General features: G+C 38.3%; 1 protein-coding gene across 5 annotated transcripts in view; it reads right to left on the bottom strand.

Annotated features, from left to right (window-relative positions):
* Window positions 1-22,860, bottom strand: part of FLT1 (fms related receptor tyrosine kinase 1) — a 178,791-nt gene that overhangs the window by 143,894 nt on the left and 12,037 nt on the right. For all 5 annotated transcript variants that reach the window (XM_077868262.1, XM_077868260.1, XM_077868261.1 and 2 more), the window contains exons 2-3: window positions 6,956-7,052; window positions 6,144-6,370 (exon numbers count right to left, since the gene is read on the bottom strand). In XM_077868262.1, coding sequence (XP_077724388.1) covers window positions 6,144-6,370; window positions 6,956-6,990 — 262 coding nt within the window. In that variant the 5' untranslated portion in view covers window positions 6,991-7,052. The remainder of the gene's footprint in view (window positions 1-6,143; window positions 6,371-6,955; window positions 7,053-22,860) is intronic.

The following is a 22,860-nucleotide window of genomic DNA, read 5'->3' as shown; positions in this document are numbered from 1 at the left end:
TGCCATTTCAATCAACAGTGTCATCAGTGTATATTTTAAATCCTAGAAATATTTCTTTCCCCTTCTATAACTTCATCAAAATGAAAAAAAACAAAAACAAAAAACCAATCCAGCAAAAACTGACCTTGCACTAGATTTCTGAGAAAGTTGACTGCATAGACAGGCCAGAGTGTTCCCAGGAATTCCTTATAGAAGATCATTTATTGTAGAATTCTGGAAATGGCACTGGGGCCCCCAATAAGGACTATTGGAGTCGTCCTCTTCACTCCTTAGAAAGATCCACTTTCGGACAACAGTTATTCTCCAAAAGAGTGAAACCTGTGCATTTAAAAATGCTCACAAATCTATTCTGAGTCATGGTCTTAAACCATGGGGACTCTAAAATCCTAAGATCCTTAACTTTGCTCTTTTTTTGCTTCCCACAGAACAAGCAACAGGGCCTAGCAGGTTTGTAATCCACATCTGCAGACAGATGCCATCTGCTGATGGCACCTCCAGGGGCAGACCTATTGGTGGGAAACACAAGTTCAGGGAGGTGGTGTACGGAACCATGCAGCGCGGTGCAGACACATCAACAGGAGAAGGGTCACCACTCTTGAGTTCTCTCCACACCTCTGTTTTGGAAGTGGTATGCAAAAAACATCATATAAGCTTACATAACTGGTGCTGTTTTCCTAAATAAAAATTATAGATATGACCTAACCTGTCTAAACCAGGTAACACTTTCATAAGTTGGCTTGTTCAAACTTGGATAAGTTTGAAACTTTTAACTTATTTATACTGAGTTCCACAATAAGACATACATTTCACATCACACCCTTTAAACTTTTGTTTCCATTTTATACGCATATGCATGCACACAATTATACACTCATTTATTTTACATATATGTAGGCATGTGTGTGCATATATGTCTAAGATGGAAACAAAAGTTTTATTTAAAAATGTTTCCCCAAACAATGTTCATCCTTACCTTTTGCAATATACTTGGTTATTTTCCATTCTATTCTGCTTTTAAAAAAAAAAAAATGCTGATTACAACCCATTAATTTGATTCCACAGACCATTACCAGGTTGGGATGTACATTTTAGAAAGCCCTGATCAACTTGATATATACCATAGAGCTCTATGTCTCTTTCCCACGTTGCACAAGCTAGAATCCAGCAATGGAACACTGTGAGTGCAGATGCCCCCCAAATAACTTCTGTTCCCAACAAGTGACAGCACAAAGCTCCCTGGGATCAGGATTTATTTCTCTAAGGTCTATTGCGCAGAAAAACACTCTGCCACCAGCTTAACCTATCATTCCTTAAAAAAAAAGAAAGAAAAAAGAAAAATCGAATTTTGAAATTTAAAAAATTTAATAACTGTACTATTCTCAAAGATTAAAATGACCCTTAGTTTAGTAGCTGAAACTTCAGTGTAGTGGAAATAGCTAGGGACCTGACCCGGATCCCCATTCTGGCTTGTCATCTTCTTAGCTCTATCTTCTGAAGGTCACTGAAGTGGTTCTCTTATATATAAAATGGAAGTAATAATACCAACATAGTTTATCTCAAAGATAATTATGTAAAAGCTCTTCATGAAAATCTGAAGTACTATACAAATGAGTACATGTTTATGCTCAGAACACTCAGAATATCTGTGCCATTAGTATTTTTACTGGCTAGAGGTCCCATAGCCAGGTAGAGCTTTTTCTCATTTATGTGAAGGCATAATGATCATTCTCTCCCAGAATATCTGGAAAACACTATTTAAAAGTAATCTCTACACGCAATGTGGGGCTTGAACTCCCAACCCCACAATCGAGAGTCACATGCTCTACTGACATAGCCAGCCAGGCTCCCTGTTGCTCCCATAATATCTGAGTCCACAAAACCTTATACTACTTTTCCATGATGTACCTAGTGTGTATAATAACTTTTTTTTTTTTTTACCTAAAATTGAGCTGTTATGCACATCTCATCAGTTTGACACAAATGAGAGAACCAATGGAGGAAAACTTCGCTATGAAAATGCTCCAACTCATTTGCTTTCATAGACTTAGAAAAACAATCAGGGAAAGCAGAAAAAAAGAGACGAGTTTTTCTTACAGGGAAGAGGTAGAAGATAATCACCCAACGATTACACACACACATCCATTGTTTTTCCCTTTCTAATTATAATTTTTCAGGAGAAGACATCATATTTAAGGAGTCCTGAAAGGCTTGGTTGTGGAGAGAGGAGGAATTCGGGCTGACTCCACTGTGTGGGGAGCTCAGCATGCTAAGTTCAAGGTCCTTCCAAATAGACCGGAGATGCTGACAAAATATTACATACTTTGGAGATACCATTAAAAACTCTTCTGCTCAGTTTTCTTAGTTTATGGCCACAACTCATATATTAAAACAGTAATTTCAATGAATTCCTCCAACTTTTAGGAAAGGCTGAGTTGGAGCCAATTTCTCATGTATACTAGAGGGTCAGAAAAGCCATGCAAAAGCATTCTTCTCTGCAAAGGGGATGAACACCACCTAAGTAGCCCTTATATAACCATTCATCTAGAAACCTTTTAGGTTTCTAAATTAGCAATTAGCAAAGCATTAGGAGTGCTTTACAATTTGTTTTTATTTATGACTCAGAATTCTGTAGCTGTAATTATGGGGGGATTCCATTCATCTTACATAAGCAACTTTCTAAAATGTATATAGTATTTTTCAGCTACTGTCATTGAACAGCCATTTGTCAAGACCACCCCAAGGGTATAGATCAAGAGACAAGGATGACTGTCTTCATATCAGGGTAATTCAGTGAGACAATACTCTACTTGGCTATGGGTCCTGGAAGAAGCTGCCCAGGTGCCCCTCCAGAATTCCAATTGTCTCTGACTCCTCTCCCTCAACCACCACAGCCCAACCACCCACCAAGGCCAACTAAATCCCTCCAACCCACCAACTTCTCTCCTTTCTGCACATCTACCAGAGTGACCTTGGACCACCGGCTCTCCTCCATCAATGCACACAACAGCCCCATCCCGGTCTTGTTCCTTCTGTCTTGCCCTCTCTGGATCTCCTCCAATCACTGAGAATCTGAAAGGAAAAATCTGACTATCTTGTTCTGCTGCTAAACTTTTCCGGATGCTCCCCACATAGCCTCAAAGTGAAGTGGATCTTAGGTACTTCACTTGTAAAATGAAGAGACAAATTCTTCATGGGGTTGTTGTGGAAATTACATGGCATAATATAAACAAAACCACTTGCTTAAACGAAACTTTTTACAGATGTAAGAAGTTATTACATTAAAGGAAATTGTAATTTACCAAACAATTCAGTAATTAAAGTGGTTAAAAATAATTACATGAATAATTAAATTGATGTCATGTATTATGTTAGAAACTTGGTGGATTTATATAAGCTGTAATGCCGAAGTGGTGATGTTGGTTTTTCTGCACACCACGTTATCAGATATTATGTCCAAATCAGTGCTCAGGTGAGAAATGTGCCTATGACACAGCAGGCAGTCAACAATGTCTAGACAATACTTTGGTTATAATTCACATGCTAGCTTTACACAGACAAAGCTATACGGGCCTGATTCTTTTTCTTGGAACTCTATCAGACTACAAATCTACAAAAGATTTTTTTTTTTCAAAAGATTTATGTAACGCTGTTACTCATCTTCTTGGGCGATTAAAATGAAAAGCCAATACTTCCACAGATGCTTATCAGGAAACAGAAAAATGAGCTCTAAAGTAAATATTCTGCAGTAATAAATAAGTGATAACCAGTTGATACCTAGTGAGTAATCACAGCTGTATATCAGGAACTGGTTAAAGTTTAATGAATCCTAGAGACTCTTCTGAGTCATCGACCTGCAATGTAGTAAATATCCAATAAAAATGGAAGCATAAGGCCAAGGTTTTTTCAAAGGAATTGATACAATAATGAAAATAAAAAATGCATAAAATGTTAGGCTATGTGCAAAAGTTACATTACAGTTGCTTAATAAATTATATCGCAGTTCCCCCTGGATTTCAGGAAAGTGTGTTTTGAAATCAACATCACTATCAGGAAAGACCACAAACCTAGCATTACTATTCAGAATCCAGTTTAATAGGTGTGTAGGAGGTAAAGGTGAAAATAGCTGAATGTTATTTCTTAGGGAAAAAAATAAAAAGAGATTTAAAAAAAAATCCATTTAAGTATTTGATTTGCAAGTCAGACTGATCAACCCACAGGAGAAAGTTTTATGAGAATTTCAGTATCAATGAATTTTCCCCTATCCTCCTAGAGAGATGGGAATCAAAGTGTTTTCTTTCTTCCACCAGTGCTGGAAAGAACACAACATTACTATGTGGAGCTAGGAAAAGAGAACAGATGGCTGAGTATGTGACTTGTTCCACCACCATCAAACTTTGGGTCTGTTTTCTCCCTGAGACACTAAAGTACCTCTCTGAAAGTCTCTGCCCCTACTCCGCATCTTTCCCACCCTGCCCCATTTCCTGCCTCTCTTCCCTCCTATGGAGGTGGGCTGACTTCCCCAAGATCCCAGGTCTACCTCCCCCTCTTACTTTGAAGTACACTGGCGACATTCCTATGATGGCAAACTGCTGGTGAGTTGTTATCTGGCCCCCTGGAAAAGTGCAAAATGTAAAAACTGGGGTTTGGAAGAAAGGGGTAGGAAAGTGGCTTGGTCTAAAACAGGCTGATAAAAGCTAAAAAGATGTTCCTGGCGGTACCACACAACTGCTCTACTGTCTCCCAAAACAGGAGTTCTGAATCTGAATTATTATGTGTTATACTCGGGAAAAACACTGCCTCACTGCCTTATCTCAAAAATTAAAAAAAAAAGAAAGAAGAAAGGAAAGAAAGGAAAGAAAGGAAAGAAAAGAAAAGAAAGAAAAGAAAGAAAAGAAAGAAAAGAAAGAAAAGAAAGAAAAGAAAGAAAGAAAGGGGATCCCTGGGTGGCGCAGCGGTTTGGCGCCTGCCTTTGGCCCAGGGCGCGATCCTGGAGACCCGGGATCGAATCCCACATCGGGCTCCCGGTGCATGGAGCCTGCTTCTCCCTCTGCCTGTGTCTCTGCCTCTCTCTCTCTCTCTCTCTCTGTGACTATCATAAATAAATAAAAATTTAAAAAATTAAAAAAGAAAAGAAAAGAAAAGAAAAGAAAAAAGAATCCTATCAAAACGTAATTCTGTTGTATTGCTTCCCATGCAAAGACTCACTAGCCAGTAGACCCACTATATATTGTATCTTTAGGCTACTGACACTGTGGTTGCTTGTTCTGTTTGTCTTTTAATTTGATTTTGTGCCTGAGCAGCCTACTAATTTTGCTTTGAGGTCTTTCTGTTGTTTTTTAAAATCCCATTCAATAAGTTTGGGAAATTGGCTGGAACTAATAAAGAAGGAGAACAAAAGGACAGGCCATTTTCCTCATTCTTTCTCGGGGATCCATTTCAACTATCAATATATATTTCTTTAAAGATTTGGCATTTCTTCCCTCTGAGTATCACTTCATCTATTCATTCTCCAAGGAGTGAAAAACCGTATCATAAAAATTATGATTGAAAAAGGATTCATGTCTATCTTTTCCCCTTTCTACTACATAATGATACATGCCAGCTCTTGTGTCATAATAATACTTGCTTAGTGAACATGAAATAATACATTATCAACTGGAACCAATTTTGTAACATTCAAGGGACATTAGCCACATTACATTTATAAATTTAGTAGAAAGGACCATATTTTATAATTCTGACATAAAAGAGAATACAGTTGTGTTAGAGAACACAAACATCTTTTGTTCTGTTTTGCTCTTCTAGGTAATTAAGAAATAGAACTAAAATTGTGTCATTCATTTATTCATCCAACAAACTATGTGCCAGCCACTATCCTAGGCACCATAAAGACAACTGTGAACAACACAGACAAGAGTCCTTCCCTCAGGGAACACACAATTGACTACCAGTCCTTGAAAATCGTGGTTGAAATTGACCCTCAAGAAATGCATTAAAAATGCATTCCACCAGTTTCCAGGCAGAAGCTCTTTCCTGGCCCACTTCCTTCATTGCTCAGAATACCCACTTTCCAAGGGATCAGGGTGGATTTATAACCCACTGCAAAGTGATAACAAACGGAATGTAGAAAATGGAAATCCTACCATTAATAAATATATAGATTGTAGATTCTGTTTTCTTCTTCTTTGAAGCAGGTATAGATAGATATTTGCAGCTATAGAAGCCAGTGTGGTTTGCCTGAGCCATGTTCAAGGTCAAAGTACTGCAGAACTGTTTGCCATTCCTTCCACAGGCAGATTTAGTTATGCTCAGCCTTTTGCTTTCCTTTCTCACTGTTTCAGGCAAAGACCATGAATGGGCTGCTTCCCCTCTGCAATCACAGATAAGAAAACAAAACACAGTTAGGGCTGGGGCCAGGTCCTAAGCATCCATCTCATTAGGAAGCACTAGTCTGAGGGCCTTGAAATGTAGTCCTCTTCTTCTTTACAGAGAAGCAACACATCTAGAAAGCTTTTAAACAACTCGGAAGAAAAATGCAAAAAATGTTCCTTTCAGGGCATCCCTTCCCTGTTTCTCCTGAGTAATATCTCCCTGTGAAGTTGGATACTTTGCAGATTACAAGAGACCCCACATGTCCCCAACTCTGTTCTATGAGAGGTAACCCTTCTACTCTACCAGGGAACAGTTGATTTTGCGTTTAAAAAGGCAATCAGGAGATCCCTGGATGGCTCAGTGGTTTAGTGCCTGCCTTCAGCCAGGGGTGTGATCCTGGAGGCCCGAGATCAAGTCCCACATCAGGTTCCCTGCATGGATCCTGCTTCTCTCTCTGCCTATGTCTCTGCCTCTCTCTCTCTCTCTGTGCCTCTCAAGAATAAATAAATAAAATCTTTAAAAATAAATAAAATAAATAAAATAAAAAGGCAATCAGGTTATCCCCAAACCAACAGTCACTTACCTACATTTGAGATACAGTGTCTGGCCTGCTTGCATGACGTGCTGGGTGCCTTTTAAACTCAGTTCAGGACCTTTTAATTTTGAGCCTGAACTAGATCCTGGAAAACAAATTTTGGAAATGCATTATTTGCAAATTGCCTTCTCTCTCTCTTTTTAAAAGTCTTATCTTTCCATGAAGGTAACTTTTAATCTTTAACTTATTTGTGTATGCAAAAAGGTAGGGTAATATTAAATTCTCTTAATTCACAATTTTTTTCTAGTCCAAGCCTTCTTCACAAATATATGTCCTACTTTGCCAAATGATTTCAATAATATCCCCAAACCCATTAATTTAGAACATTAATAGATTCAAACATGTTTCTAAATGCAGCCATGTTAGGAATATAAAGTAGCATTAACAACTCTCAGGATTAAATGTCAGTGTCACTCAAAACTGGATACAGGCCTCGCCGATCATTTTTTTCCAAATACAAAGTATAGAAATTTCCTGGGTTCTAGACATAGCTCAGTGATTAGTAAGGCCATGATATTTTGGGCGAGTCATTTCTCTTTCTAAACCAGTTTCTTCATTTGGAAAACCAATTATAGACCAAAATCAGTTTTAGAAGCCTTTTGGTTTGTCTTACATAATTTCCAAGTTCCCTCTATAATGTAACAGAAAAAAGGGAACTATTCATCTCTACGTGACATTTGACAAGCATACTTCATGGGGAATGCTGTGAGATAATGAGATAAGCCAAGCAAAAGTGCCTAGAAATCTACACATCTCTACACACTATAATAATAATATCCACCCTAGGGACTCTGTGTGCTACTAGCCAAGCCACCTCTCTCTCCAGATCTCAGTTCTCTTATCTATAGAATGAGAGGCTGGGCTAGATGACCTTGGATCTCTGACTCCGTTTCTGACATTTCCAGTCCCATGATCCTGGGAGCCACTGGTGCTATAGAGGATGATCCTCTCCTGAAGTGGCATTGGGTATGGACTCATCACAATAAATATCAATAAGGATCTCTCTGGCCTCTCCCTGCCCCCTCTCCCTCCTCCTGCAAAGGCAGCTGCAGATGCCTGGTAAAAGCAGGAGATCAGGGGCCCAGGATTAGCAGGGACAAGCATTAGGAGATGGCTATTCTTAGAAGAAAATTTAAGCCAAACTTGGAGCCAATCCTAGGAAATACCTTTTTACTTAAAAAACAGGTTCATGCAGTGGAATTAAAGATAGAAGACTGAGCTGAATCCTCTAGGTTTTAATGTTAGATCACAGATCTGTGAGATGAGATACACACGTCAAATTCCAAGGTTAAGTATAGCAGTGCTCTCTAGAGTTACTTGTGGGTCCTAGTATCGCAAAAACTAGACTCAGCTTAAAAATGTGCATTTGAAGCTTAATTTCTCCATTTACTAGCTACATGGCCTTGGCATTCCTTAATTGTTGCTCTTTAATATTCTCATGCATAAAACCAGAAAACCCATGATCTATCTTGCAGGCATGGTATGTGGATTCAGCGCTGTGTCATCTAAGTGGTGATGCTACCTGATGTGTGGCAGATGCCCAGTCACTGCCATCTAGCAGAAATGCTTTCCCCCACTTCTGTCAGAGAATATTTTGCTGAGATGTAATTGCAAAGACATCACATTAACTTAATCTGCATCTCTGGTATTGCTGGTGATAAAAATTAACGTAAAAAGTAATTTTTATACATAATAGGTCCTGGTATCAAATTACTACCAGGAAAAAAAAATGACTTGATATTAACTAATTTAAATTAAAATCACTGTTTCATATAGATCCAGTTGGTCTATCAAATAACCTCATAGAACCAGTCAACCCATTCAGGTACCCAGGGAAGGATTTTGTACTTTACTCATCTATGTGAGTTTCCTGAGGCAACATATAGCTCAAAATCAGTGATCCTTGAGAATACTAAGTGTTTCTAAAGCCACAGCCAGCAACTGATAACACCTATCCTGAAAAATTTCCAGGCTAGAATAATTTCTACCCTTCTTTGTGGCATAGAACTCTGGAGATTTAATTGAGTAGTTGTTCATGTGCTAGAAAAAAATTCCAGCGAAGTTTCTTGCAGAAAGTTCTGGCATTACTTCGGGATGTCTCTGTGGTTTATGTGCAGATGGTGAGCTTTCTCATCCAAGAGAAGCCAGGGGAAAGAAGTGTCCCTTTTTATGACATGACATGAACCCCACTGCCTGCTATTTCATTTCCAAATCATAAGAATCTTTATCAGCATCTTAGAAAACCAGTACTCCTGACTGTTATCAGAAAGAAGCTTTGACCTCAAAGACCCACCCAAATCACAGCTGAGGGAAGTGTCATCTAGAGAAGATCTCCTTAAGAGTACACCACCCACACGCTCCTTCCTGCACTCCTTATTCCATCCTCCCACCAAAAGCAAGCATCACAACTGAGCAGTTAAATAAGACACAGAAAATAACAGTTATTGGAAAGTTTAGGGGAAAATGCTAAGAAAAATATTTTGCTACATAATTAGTTTCCACTGACATCAATGAATTTTGCACTCAGAATGAGGAAGCTAGATTAAAGAAGTTGATTAAACAAAGGAAAAGAGAAGTAGAAAGAAAACTATTTCCAAGGAACTGGATGCTCTGAGCATACCATCATTCTTCAGTTAATAGGAAACTGGAATCTCATAAAGATTAACGGAGGTGCCAAGACTACAGTTCAACAGGAAAACTAATAGGGGAAAAAGGAAAGTGAAATAATTATTCCTCAAATGCTCTCAAGTCACATTAGGCCTTAAAACACTTATTTAAGGCAATTTAATGTCCACATACCCATTTGAGAAACAAAGATCTGACTTAACATTTTTTTAGTATCTACTGTAGGTCAGCACTTTCTCCATTTCAGTAGAGACACTTTCTCCATTTCAGTAGAGATATACGTAGAGATATAAATATGTACATATCCATATACATTGTCACGCATGTGAAAATCAGTTTGCTATCCTAGCAAGTAGCTCAGAGTCACATTGCCCAATTAGAAGCGAATCCACAGGATACTTTATTTCCAAGGGTGGAGTGCTAGCATTTAACAGGGATTCTCCCCTTGTAAAGCTCAGATGGGGATCAGAACTTTCCACTGTTTGCCACGGTGGTCTAAAAGTCTAGTTTAAACAAATTATTGTCCCCTTGGTGAATTAGGTGGTCTGTGAACTACTGTTTTCATCAAAGTCCACTACAATATACAGCAGTCTCCCCTTATCCGCAGGGAGACATCCCAAGATGCCCCAGGGGATGCCTTAAACCACAACAGTACCAAAGCTGACATACATAGGTTTGTTCCTATACGTACACACCTATGATAGTTTAACTTATAAAGTTGGCAGAGCAAGAGATTAACAACAATAAGTGATAATAAAATAGACGAATTGTAACATTATACTGTAATAAAAGTTATATGAATAAGGTCTCTTTCTCTCAAAATATCTTAGTGTACTCGCCCTTCTCCTCATGATGATATGAGATGATAAAATATCTATGTGATGACATGAGGTGAGTGGGGATTTCATGGGCACTGTGACGGAGCATTAGGCTATTAATGACCTTCTGACCTTATGTTGGGAGGATCGCTGCTTCCAGGCCACAGCTGACAGCCTGGGATTGAAACCGTGGAAAGCAAACCCCCACATATGGGGAGGACTATTGCAATCATGAGAGGCAAGGAGATGTCCTGCTGTCAGGAAAATTATTATTTAAATAGCAAAACAAAAAGCAATGCAGACCATGGACATAGGCTTTATCACATGCTTCTTTATGAGAATTTGCTATCAAGGGGCACCTGGGTGGCTCAGTGGTTGAGCATCTGCCTTTGGCTCAGGTCATGATCCCAGAGTCCTGGAATCGAGTCCTGCATGGGGCTCCCTACAGGAAGCCTGCTTCTCCCTCTGCCTGTGTCTCTGCCTGTCTGTGTCTGTCACCAATCTATAAATAAAATCTTAAAAAAAGAAAAAAAAGAAAGAAAAAAGAATTCAGTATCAAGCACAGTGGTGTAATATCACTAAAAAACTAGTATGTGTACATGGATTTAGGTGAGCACCAAAATTGGTATTATTCCCATCTATTTTCTTTAGTGTTTGTCTGTTCCATATTGTAGATAGGTAGAAAGAGAAGAGAACTTCATGACTCTCTGACAAAAATCCTTTCCTTCCCCACACACCAAACATCTACTTGAAAGCACATACGCGGGATCCCTGGGTGGCACAGCGGTCTGGCGCCTGCCTTTGGCCCAGGGCGTGATCCTGGAGACCCAGGATCGAATCCCACATCGGGCTCCCGGTGCATGGAGCCTGCTTCTCCCTCTGCCTGTGTCTCTGCCTCTCTCTCTCTCTCTGTATCTGTCATAAATAAATAAAATATTAAAAAGAAAAAAAAAAAAAAAGGAAAGCACATACACAATGCGGACTGTCCTAAGACACGATTCTCCACTCCACCCTCATTTCATTAGACAAAATGGAGTGTTTTCTTTGACTTCAGTGGGGAGAGTGAGTACAAGTCCAAGTATGGCTTTATTTCACAATCAAAGCCAAAACCCAAATGATTGAGGCTGGTTCTTCAAAGCTACTCTGCTGGATACAAATAGAGCAAACTCCTGCCATAGGTCATTATGAATCCAACAGCCTTGCCCATCATTTTAAAACTAAGAGAAGACTCTTAGATAAAGTCAGACTTGAAGTGTCATTAGAAAACTGTGATTTTTACTGATCTAAGTAAAAACAGTGTTCTTATTATTTGAATACAACTTCAAGACAAACCCCCTAGCTCCTCCTCCTTCCAAATGCCACTCCTTCTTTCACCTCAACCATACTAAAAGCAAAGGGTTATTCCCTGTAAGAAAGGGCCCTTATCCAAATATAAATCATGAAATATCTACATTTTTCCCTTTCTGATTTAGTCAGTAATCTCCCCAGTTCGGCTCCTGACTAGCTCTGTTGTGGCCATGGGTATGCACTTAGGCCTCAGATTATTCATCTGCCAACAGAAGGGGATGGCCTTAGATTTTTAGCTTTCCTTCTAGCCTAAAAATTCTATGATCCTGAGATTCCAGTAACTGATACCAACATACCAGTTGGAAATCACGTCAAAAAAGTAATTATGACTAATAAAAAGATAACCCAATTTTTAAAAATGGACAAAGGATCTGAAGAGATCTTCTTCCAAAGAAGATTTATAAATGGCCAATAAGCACATGAACAGATGCTGCAAAAATGCGGGAAAATGCCAATCGAAACCACAGTGAGATACCACTTCATACTTCCTAGGTTAGATTAAATTAAAAAGACAGACAATGACAAGTGCCGGTGAGGATGTGGAGAAATTGGAGCCCTCACATAATGCTGGTCAGATTGCAAAGTGGTACGATCACTTTGGAAAACAGTAGGGCAGTTCCTCAAATGGTTAAACACAGTTTAAACATACAACCTAGCAATTCTACTCCTAGATATCTATCCAAGAGAACTAAAAACATCTGTCCACATAAGAACCGGTGAACAAATATGTGTCTATTGCAGCATTATTCATAACAGTTCAAAAGTAGAAACAACCCTAATAATGTCTATCAATGACAAATGGATAAACAAAATGTAGTATATCTGTACAATGGAATATTACTCAGCAATAAAAAAGAATGAGGTACATATGCATGCTACTACATAGATGACCCTTGAAAATATGCTGGTGCATGCAGAGAAGACTTTGAGGACACAGGGAGAAGGGAGCTATATATAAGATATGCAGAGAGGCCTTCAAAGAAATTAAACCCGCTGACACTTTAAAGTTGGACTTCCAGCTTCCAGATTGTGAGAAAAGAAATTTCTCTTAGGAGCCCCAAACAAAAACACCATGCTAAGTAAAAGCAGCTTGTTACAAAAGGCCACATGGTATACGATTCCATTTATATGAAATGTCTAGTGCAGGCAATTCACAGAAACAGCAAGTGCATTAGTGGTGGGGAGGGACTGGGGGAAGAGGGAGAAGAGGAGTGATCAACAGTGGGTATGAGGTTTCTTCCTAGGGCAGTGAAAATGTTCTAAAATGAGAGAGCGGTTGAACGGTTGCCCAACTCTGAATACATTTAAAAAACACTGAATTATGCAATTAAAAATGGTGAGTTCTGGGATCCCTGGGTGGCGCAGCGGTTTGGCGCCTGCCTTTGGCCCAGGGCGCGATCCTGGAGATCCGGGATCGAATCCCACATCAGGCTCCCGGTGCATGGAGCCTGCTTCTCCCTCTGCCTGTGTCTCTGCCTCTCTCTCTCTCACTGTGTGCCTATCATGAATAAATAAAAAAAAAAAAATTAAAAAAAAATTATTATTAAAAAAATAAATAAATAAATAAATAAATAATAAAAAAATAAAAATGGCGAGTTCTATGGTATATGAATTTTACCTTAATGAAACCATTAAAAAAGAAAAACTTACGACTAATCACAAAGATAAATTGAAGACACAGAATATGGAGCTATTTTGAACTTAGCTGCCACACATGACCCAATTGGTATTAGATGTCATACTAGTTCTTTTTCCAGCTTAAAGCTGTAGAAGGCTGATTTTGGAGAAATCATTTTTCTTTCATGCTCGATAACATTGGTTTTTAAGTTTTGCAGGCATTTTGCAAAAAACCTCATGGTTTCTCCAAATTACAACCTTTGAGATTTACTTTGATGTTAATTTTAAGTCACTTCTAATGGCGTATTTTGAATTTTAACTATTTAAGTTAGAATTTTAGCAAACTGAATCACATTGAAAATTATCCCACTACAACTCTCCAAAGAAACCTATTGGTGCTTCCTTTTATACAAAAATTCACTTCTGATTTATTTTCTTAATACAAAGCTTTGTATATTAGATTTATTTCAAATGAGATGCATCTGTCTTTGATTTTGCATACCATGTTTTCAATAGTACATAATCCTACATGATAAATGATCTCTTTATTTAAGTCCCCAAGTATCCTGTTTCCAAAATTTGATGTTAAGACCATGAGCCTTTACCAAGGTTTTGTGAGGTTAATTAAACATAATTCATAATAAAAGAAGATATTCTTTCTCCAAGATGTAAGTTATTAAAAGCTTAAGTCTCACAGACTAAATTTTATAGAATCTTTCTGGTTGGCGGCAAGGCTGAGAGAAAGGTTAAGAATACAATGGCAGGTGAACCAAACTTCTAGAAACTACCACAATTTTGTTTGGGATGTTAATTTCTACAGGGTTCCAGTGCTTAATAAAAGCTAAATCTTGGTCTCAGCCTCTGTGTAGTGCCTCTATGAAAGCATTTTTCAGGTAATATGAAGTGTATATAACCTTATACTCTTATAACCTTATAACCGAATGCACTATTAGAATGGCTGTCTTAAATGAAGACCACACCACTAGCTAAGCTGACAGTGCACATGTTGACAGAGGGCATTATAATATGCATGTTGCGCTCTCTCATTTTTAGCATGATGGAAAAAGACTGAAGGGTTCATATTCCATCTACCAACAGACCACATCGAAATAGGAAAGCCACAGGGATTTGTATTGCAGCAGAGCTTGAGTCTCATGATTAGGCATGATATTTGTTTTCAAAATATTATTTTTCCCCAAAAAACAATTGCCATTGAGTCAAGGAAAACCCTAAAGAAAAAAGGATTTTAACTTATAGACAGGCATGTGTCCATACCAATCTACTTGGACGCACACTTTTCTCTGCATATACATCAACTTTGAGGTGTGGGGGAAGCGGTTCAGAAGTGAAAGATGTTTGGGGGTTGTTTGAATTGTATTCTCCATTGCTCTAGGCATAAGGAAAGCTCTTTTTAGCTGGAATTTGGAAATAGATGCGTATTTGGCAAGAGCATGAAACTGTGATTTACTGATGACTAATCCCTTATGTTGATAAGATTATCCGCAACTTTTGAATGGGCAAATACCGGCTATTTTAGGTTAGGGTAATTGTATTATTGTTCTTCAGAATCCACAAAGGACTGGATGCTGAAGTAGCTACAGCAGCCATACATTTAAGCTATAGAAAGTTGCTAATCCCAGGAACTTGCTATTGCCCTTTACATCTTTACCTGATGTTAAACTCACTCTTTCACCACACAGACCCTCAAAAAAAATTCACTAGCTTCTTGCTTTAGAGTTTTTGCTATTCAAAGTAATCCCCAAATCATTAGATTTGAAATGCCAAGCGTCTCATCTCCATGTTTTAATAGAAAATTTAAGATAGTCATTTACATAGCATTTATGTCTTGAATTCAAGTGTAAAAAAACAAGTGAAGAAATTATGTAAATGTTTAATTTCAGTAGTCAACGTTGGCTATAGACATATTCATTTGAATAATTCTTCTATAGTGTGTTTTAAAGCTGTCTTACAACTCATATTTTAATTGTCAGTTGACAAAATCCATAAATAGCTCTTGCAGTGCAAGGCATAAAGGACACCATGCTATTAGCAAATGATGTGGCCAATGTCTAAAATAATCAGAACTTGGACAGTCTATCCAACCTATCCATGCATGAGTTATTGGCTTTACTCATTTTTCCTTTATGAAAGTCATTTAGAAGAGAAAATTCTGTGTAGTTTAAGATGCTTACCAAAGTACTCTGAAAAACTTCAACATCCCTACAATTGGTGTTTATGAGGGGCACATCTTCAGTGTACTTCTCTAGCTTTTTACTTGACACTGGCTTCTTGGAGGGTCATGCTTTAACAGGGCGCCTTCATTTATCATTAGGCCTGTCACTGGGCTACCATCAGGAGCCTACCCTCCCAATGACCTGTACCCATGCACAGCTCCTTTTCATGTGACATCAGAGTTAATTAAGGTTGGTTAGTGAGAAATCTCCTGCCGACCAAGGAGGTACCTTTTTCCCAAAAATGCTCCACTCCCACACCACTGTTCTCTTATTGAATGAGTTCAAAAACCACCTCCACAGAGCTAACGACATGTCATTTCAATTTATCATAGGATGTCATGGAAGTTATCTGAGCTGCCTGGAGCAAGGGTCAAGATCTGGTTGACAGGGCACGAGACATGGCTCGTAAAGTATTTAGTGAAGTCTGGCAGGCCTTCAACTGGTTATGCAAAGGGAGAGGAAAAGAACAATGTTCACACCCTAAAAAGGCATAGAGGAAGATTTTGTCTGTTAGGTAGTGCTTCTCTATCAGTAGCAGGAAACGCATTACATTTGGAGTACATCCCCGCTGGCCTCTATTCTTCCCCCGTGTTGCTGTTCAGGGGACTGTGGGCAAACTGGCCTGATGCCACCTCATATAGAATAGATCATAATTACCAACTGTTCATAATTCAACTGTTCATGTTGAATCACAAGTCATTTCAGGCCAGAATGTATTAAATTTCAGGCTATGAACACCTGAAATTCAGAATGTATTAAATTTCTGGTTCTGAACACCTGAAAAGGGATTGCTCAGTAGAGGTGCCGTTTCAATGAAAATACATGCAGTATATGTAGGATTAAATACACAACACTTAGTTTAATAGAAGTAACTGTTTTGTTAATCTTTCAGCACTTGGTGCATCCTCTCCAGAATCACAGTGCTCTAACACAATGCAGTAGGGTCAGAGACAGAATGTTTACAGGCAAGAGAGCACTTGCATGGAGCTGCATTGTTAAGAATGGTAGTAGCATTAATAAAATGCTTGAAGTGCCTTAGCATCAATCTTATAATCTCTAATATCTTCTTTACAAATCCAAGTTTCAGTTCTGCCAAAGGTATCTCCATATTATTATTATTTTTTAGATTTTATTTATTTATTCATGAGAGGCAGAGACACAGGCAGAGGGAGAAGCAGGCTCCCCTCAGGGAGCCTCATGCAGGACTCAATCTCAGGACCTCAGGATCATGACCTGAGTCTAAGACAAAAGCTCAACCACCCAGGTGCCCCTCCATATTATTTTTAAATAAACAATTATTCCTGAAACTAACATAACATTGTATGTCAATACATGTATCCTTCAATAAAAAATATTTAATGGTTAAAGCTTTTATACACATGCAAACAATTATCAGCCTGGAAGTATAGTATAGTTAAAAAAAAAAAAAAAAAGTGCAACCCACAATTTAAAACCTGAAGTTTTCCCCATTCTGCATTACATCAGGATTACAGTTTGATCTACTACCAAGTATTTTATCAAATGCTCTGTGTCCATTACTGCTCAAGACCAAGGGGCCAGTCATCTATTGGAAACGATGGGAGCAGGTACCCGAATTTCATGGACAAGTTACTTACATAGAACCCTGTGGGTTCCATCAGGAAGGAAAGCATCCCAAAGTAGATGTGGAAACATTTCATCAATTCAATATAGGAACTTGCCATAGAATGGTAAAACAGAACAGGAATTGGAACTTTTAAATTTTAGTGTAGCCACTGCCTATAATCTGTTATGTCACACAATTAATCTGAGATTCACACAGTTCTTTCCAGGAAAAAAAAAAAATGAGTATATCATGGAGTTGTATGTTGTGAGGTTATTAAGTAACCATAAAAATGCACTGTGCTGAGGTTTTAATTTTGAATCCAAAATACTACCTTAAAATATATGTGTAATAAAACGAGGAAGGCTAGCTAGCAAGGAGGCAGACAGGCAAGAGTGCATGTTAACCCTATCTATCCAGCAAGGAAAAGCCAAAAACATTACTACAGCTAATCCATGTTTGGTCTCTTTATATATTCTTCAACTTTATAATCTATTACAAATAATGCCAAAATGCCATTTGGTTTGTGTATAAAAACCGGAAAAACAAAATAAGGTTGGCAGGCAGAGTGTGATAAGATTCCCACATTAATTGTAGGCTCACACTGATCCAGTTTATGAAGCTGAAACTACATAAGAGAACTTTTTTCTGGAGTCCTTTAAACGGTCTATAAAGATGGTGCTTTATAAATTCCCTCCCTAAGAGGCAAGTTGAGAGATCTCCGCCTTTGTAACCAATTATATATACAAACCCTCTGACCTCTGAAGATTTAAATGGCCAAGTGTGTGCGATTAAGTTATCCATCATTGGGGAATTGACTTTTTGAAAGCCATGTTAGCATACTTTCTAAGGCTCATTAAAACACTATTCTTGACCATTGTGTTTCTGTTGTCAAAATCAGTTTCCTTCTAAATTAAACAATTTGAAATACAATTGCTTTTCATTACACATATTTTGGAGACTAATCCCGCTTAAACAATGGGATGGGTATGTTACTGAACTGTTCTTTTTAATTCTGGCTTCCTTTAATTTTCATGATTTCTTAAGACTTGCTTAATTTACATGGTAAATATTTGTAATCTTCCTAAGGTTTCACAAACTTTAAAAAAAAAATCTTGGGGCGCCTGGGTGGCTCAGTGGTTGAGTGTCTGCCTTCTGCTCAGGGTGTGATCCTGGTCCCGGGATTGAGTCCCACATCGGGCTGCCTGCACGGAGCCTGCTTCTCCCTCTGCCTGTGTCTCTGCCTCTCTCTGTAGGTCTCTCATGAATAAATAGATAAAATAAAATCTTAAAAAAAAAAATCTTATCTCAGATGGAACTAATAATGTTCTACAAGTTTTGCTGAAAGCCAAGCCTCTGGAAGAGAAAATAAGCCACTAAAAAGCAGTACGGTTCCAGCAGAAGTATCTCAATTTTTAAAGAAATAATTTACTGAATGGTTTTCACTCACTTCAGTGTATGATAGCAAGGTCTTCCTTACAAATATTTGTAAGACTTTAAATTCATTTATACTCCAAACCGAGGGAATATTCTCAGGGCATTTTTACTCATACACTCTCATTAACCTATCTGAAATTTTATTTCTAGAATTAGTGGTTTTGATATCATCCGAGATATCACAACTCTGATGGAAGAACAAATGAAACAAAACACCAATTTTTGCTCCCAGTTGGCCATCCACCTAATGGGCTTTAAAATATCCTATGTACCAACCAACTCTAGAGGATAAGCCCAAAATCAGTAAGCAGAAGTTACAGAATACCAGAAGGAAGAACTCTATAGAGAGGCAAGAAAGTCTCCAGTTCTGGATCTGTCCCTACAAAGTTAAGGCATCAACTCCCCGAGATGAGACTGATGAACAGGGTTAAGGGTTGGACTCCCAAACACGATCCTAAGAGTCTGGGAACTTATTCCCCTCATTTATCTATCCTTCTTATCTCTCTTTTACTGCCAGCCAACCCTGGTTTTTTTCCTACTACATTCCCCATATGACCCCTTTCTCTCACCCCTCACCTTGTAGATTTCTCTGATGTTTCACCTTAGCATTTATTCCTCCACATAATATTTTCAACATATACTAAGAGAAGGATACAATCATAAACAAGACAAACAAGATCGCTTTCTTTAAAGTGCTTATAATTTAGGCTGGACAACAGCTAAAGAAACAAGGAAATATGGATATATATAGATTTTATACTTACAAATTACTTTATATGCAAACATAAAATTACATCTGTGCGTTTTCATAGCAAAGTACCAGATGTGGGGACACTAGCCCAGCCCAGGAAGTGAGGGACATTCTCATACAAGAATAGTGTTGAAGGAAGACCCAAAGACTGAGCGTATGTTTGGTAAAGGAAGTATTTGGTTCTCTTCCTCTCTCCCTCCAAGATTTACAAATCTTCAAACCCTCTCAAGCTTCTTCTTTACTTTTAGGCAACTGTTTTTCCTTTATCAACTACCCTTAATTCTCTTATCTGTACAATTCTGCTTTCCTTGAGGGGAGAAAAGCCCTACTATCTTCTTCCAATGCCCTGGTTTGCATATTTTTTTTTAATGTAGGATTTATCTCACTTTACTTGCCACTAGAATAAAAGCCACAAAGGAACATTCTCTAGATGATCTGCCCAGGTCATGCTGTGCTTTTGGAAATTGTGGAAGAAGTCTCAGATGGAGGTGAAGCAATGAGAGGAATTAAAAAATAATAATAATAATGAGCTTTCATTTGCATGATTACATCAGGACTTAACTTGTCCCTCCTCTTAACCTGTTTTGTCTTCCTAGCTTACCCTGGGGACGGTCCAGAGCCAAGAGGAAATAGTTTCCAACCCAAAAGTCCTTCTCTAAGATAGCAAAAAAAAACAATAGCAGGAGCAGTAACATCACCTAGTATCTTTAGGGTAAATTGGCGCACCTAAAAATTCAGGTTTCCAATCAACTGTCTTTCTTCTGTGCAGTTTGGGAACCTTGACCAGCTAAGAATTTCCCAGCAGGAGGGCTCATCTAAAGAAAGTATCTCTTGGGAACGATTTCTCTAGTGGCTGGGCAGCTTAAATCCTCATTTTGAATCCTAAGTCTAGATTCAATTCAGGAGAACATGATTAGCTCAGACAAAGACAAGAAAGGGGTCACTAGAATCAGAGGATGGCCCTCACAGGAAGGAACACAACATTACAGATGTGCTGGGAGGTGGACTACCAGCTCTTGGGCATATTTCCATCAACCTCCTCCACCCACACTTCCATATAAGGTAATTAGAAAGTGAACCAATGTGGAACCATGACTTCTACAAGTGAGATCCAGAGGAATGGCTATGATACGTTACAGTCAGTTCAACCAGCACTTATTGAGAGATTACTGTGTACCAGGTACTGTACTGGATTCAGAGCTGGGAAGATGAATCAGAAACAAGTACTTCCTTTTGAAGGGCTCTCAGCCCTGAGTAGCCTGTTAGGTCATGAGTCACCTACAAGTAGATTAGGTGAATACCAAGAAATGTAGAAGATTATCTAAGTCAACAAACAGAGATCACCTCATAACTATGTATACCTTGTTTTCAAAGGACATATTTTTGAGCATAGGGAGTCATAAATTCTTCTCTACACTTAAGTGATTCACTTCAGTAAAATTCAGTTAACTTCACAAAATAAAACAGTCAACGGCAAACATATAGTACAACGAACACAACTATGCTTACATCTTGAAATAAAAAAACGGGTTAATTGATGAATATTCTTGAGCACCTTGTAAGTGACTTGTTAAAATATTCAAAATAACATAGTCTTCAAAAAAAATAGTCTACACATGCCTGAATTCCATGGAAAGTTGCACATAGACCTAGTAGGATTACTGGTTATGAAACAGGCATCAGGAGAATCAAATTTGATATGATCCATGCTTTTCCTTATGAAATCACACCAGAAAGCATACCATTCCAGAACATTCTAAGAAAATATAATCCTTAAAAGAAATTTCCAAGCAAGTTTGTCTTTAACATTCTCCCAAAATGGTGAGTGAATTATTCCAGAAAGGCAATCCCATGCCCATCTGCTTGGACTCAAAGTCCAAAACAACTCTATCTCAACATTTTAGAATTTCACTGCCCCTAAAAAGAGGTATTCAGATATAGAATTATTAAGTTCAATGTCAGTTGAGACAGGCTAAGGTGAGAGAGAAATTCCTGTGTTAGTTTCCCGAATTTCCCATTTGCCTTCCAAGTGACTCTGTGTGACAAATATTTTGCATAGGCTACTTCTCATTCAGCAGTTTTGAGAACAGAATGGGATGGGGAAGCGTGTGGTAAAATCGTTGCTAATTTGAACATCAATGATGTGTGTCAAATATTCTCTAACCCTCCAGCAGTTATAGGTACACAAGATCCATTCTAGGACAATACAATCGCTCAATTCTCATGTAATTCTTTTTTTATTTTTTATTTTTTTTTTTTGGTCCAGTTCTAGCAGAATTCTCAATGGAAAAGATTTTGAAGCTATAAACATTTCCAAAAAACTGAGAACAAAAATCTGATCCAGCAGGAGACATTATGTGGAAAAAGAGAGCTAAACAGTGTTTCCCAAAAAGAAAACAATACCATTAATCATAGGTGCAATGCCTTAACAAGAGTTTACACTGCCTTTTCAAATTGTTTGCTATCTCCTTAATACAGCTCTGCCTTTCTGCTCTGTTTACATCTACTTTCAGTTGCTCTAATGCCAACTTAGAAAAAGAAAACAATAATTAAAAAAAAAAAAATCAAACAGTATATATATCACCAGTCCTTATAATTTTCATCTAAGACATGTACCCGTTGGACCACATTTCCACTGTTTGGTGGCAGGACAGGGTTTTTCTCAGATTTGGATGAACACAGCCATATTCTGGTATTAAAAAGTGCCCCTCTCCAATTAATTGATCAAGGAAGAAGTAAAACACTCTTCCTCTTTCTCGACTTCTTGCAGATTTGAATATCTGAAAGGAATGATCTAGTGGGGGAGGAGAGATCCAAGACACAACAGGGCTCGAAAGAAATGCTTCCATTTTTGATAAATGTTATGAGGACTGTCAATCAACAAGGTAAATCATCTGGAGATATAATGTGCAACAGGAGGACTATAATTAACCCTGCTTGTATAGTATATTTGAAAATTTCTTTGATGAAAGAAACAAAGAAAAAAGAAATGAAAGCATGTGTTGTGTCCATCCTACACTGAAAAGTAACTCCCTCTAGGAGAATGCTCTCAGACAGTTGTGTTTTTCTCACAAACATAAGCTCTTCGTTCTAAACCCCAGAAGCCAAACTCTGGTTTTCCTTAATTCCTAGATTTTGTCATTCAAGATATGTTGGGTACATGTTGGTGGAAAGAGTACCAATTTCAAAATCAGAATGACCTGTTTTGAATCCTGGGCTAGACACTCCTAAGTGTGTAATCCTCAGTAAACCACATGGTTTCTCTGAGCCTCAGGGTTTCGATCTGTATTAAACAAAGTTAAAAGTGTGCACATTGGGTAGTTATGAAGAAGTTCATTTGAGCTACCATGTACAGAGCCTGTGCTTAGGAAGGGCTCAGTACATGCATCCTCCCCCTCCCCCAATATGCATGGCATCTGCTCTGGGGGTCAAATACACACTAGGGTCCTTCCCTATACTCCAGTCTCATTAAGAAAAAGTTC

The sequence above is a fragment of the Canis aureus genome, chromosome 24, assembly GCF_053574225.1.
Source record: "Canis aureus isolate CA01 chromosome 24, VMU_Caureus_v.1.0, whole genome shotgun sequence".
Lineage (NCBI taxonomy): Eukaryota > Metazoa > Chordata > Mammalia > Carnivora > Canidae > Canis > Canis aureus.
Note: the sequence above shows the minus strand (reverse complement) of the source record. Positions and strands in the feature narration are given on the sequence as shown.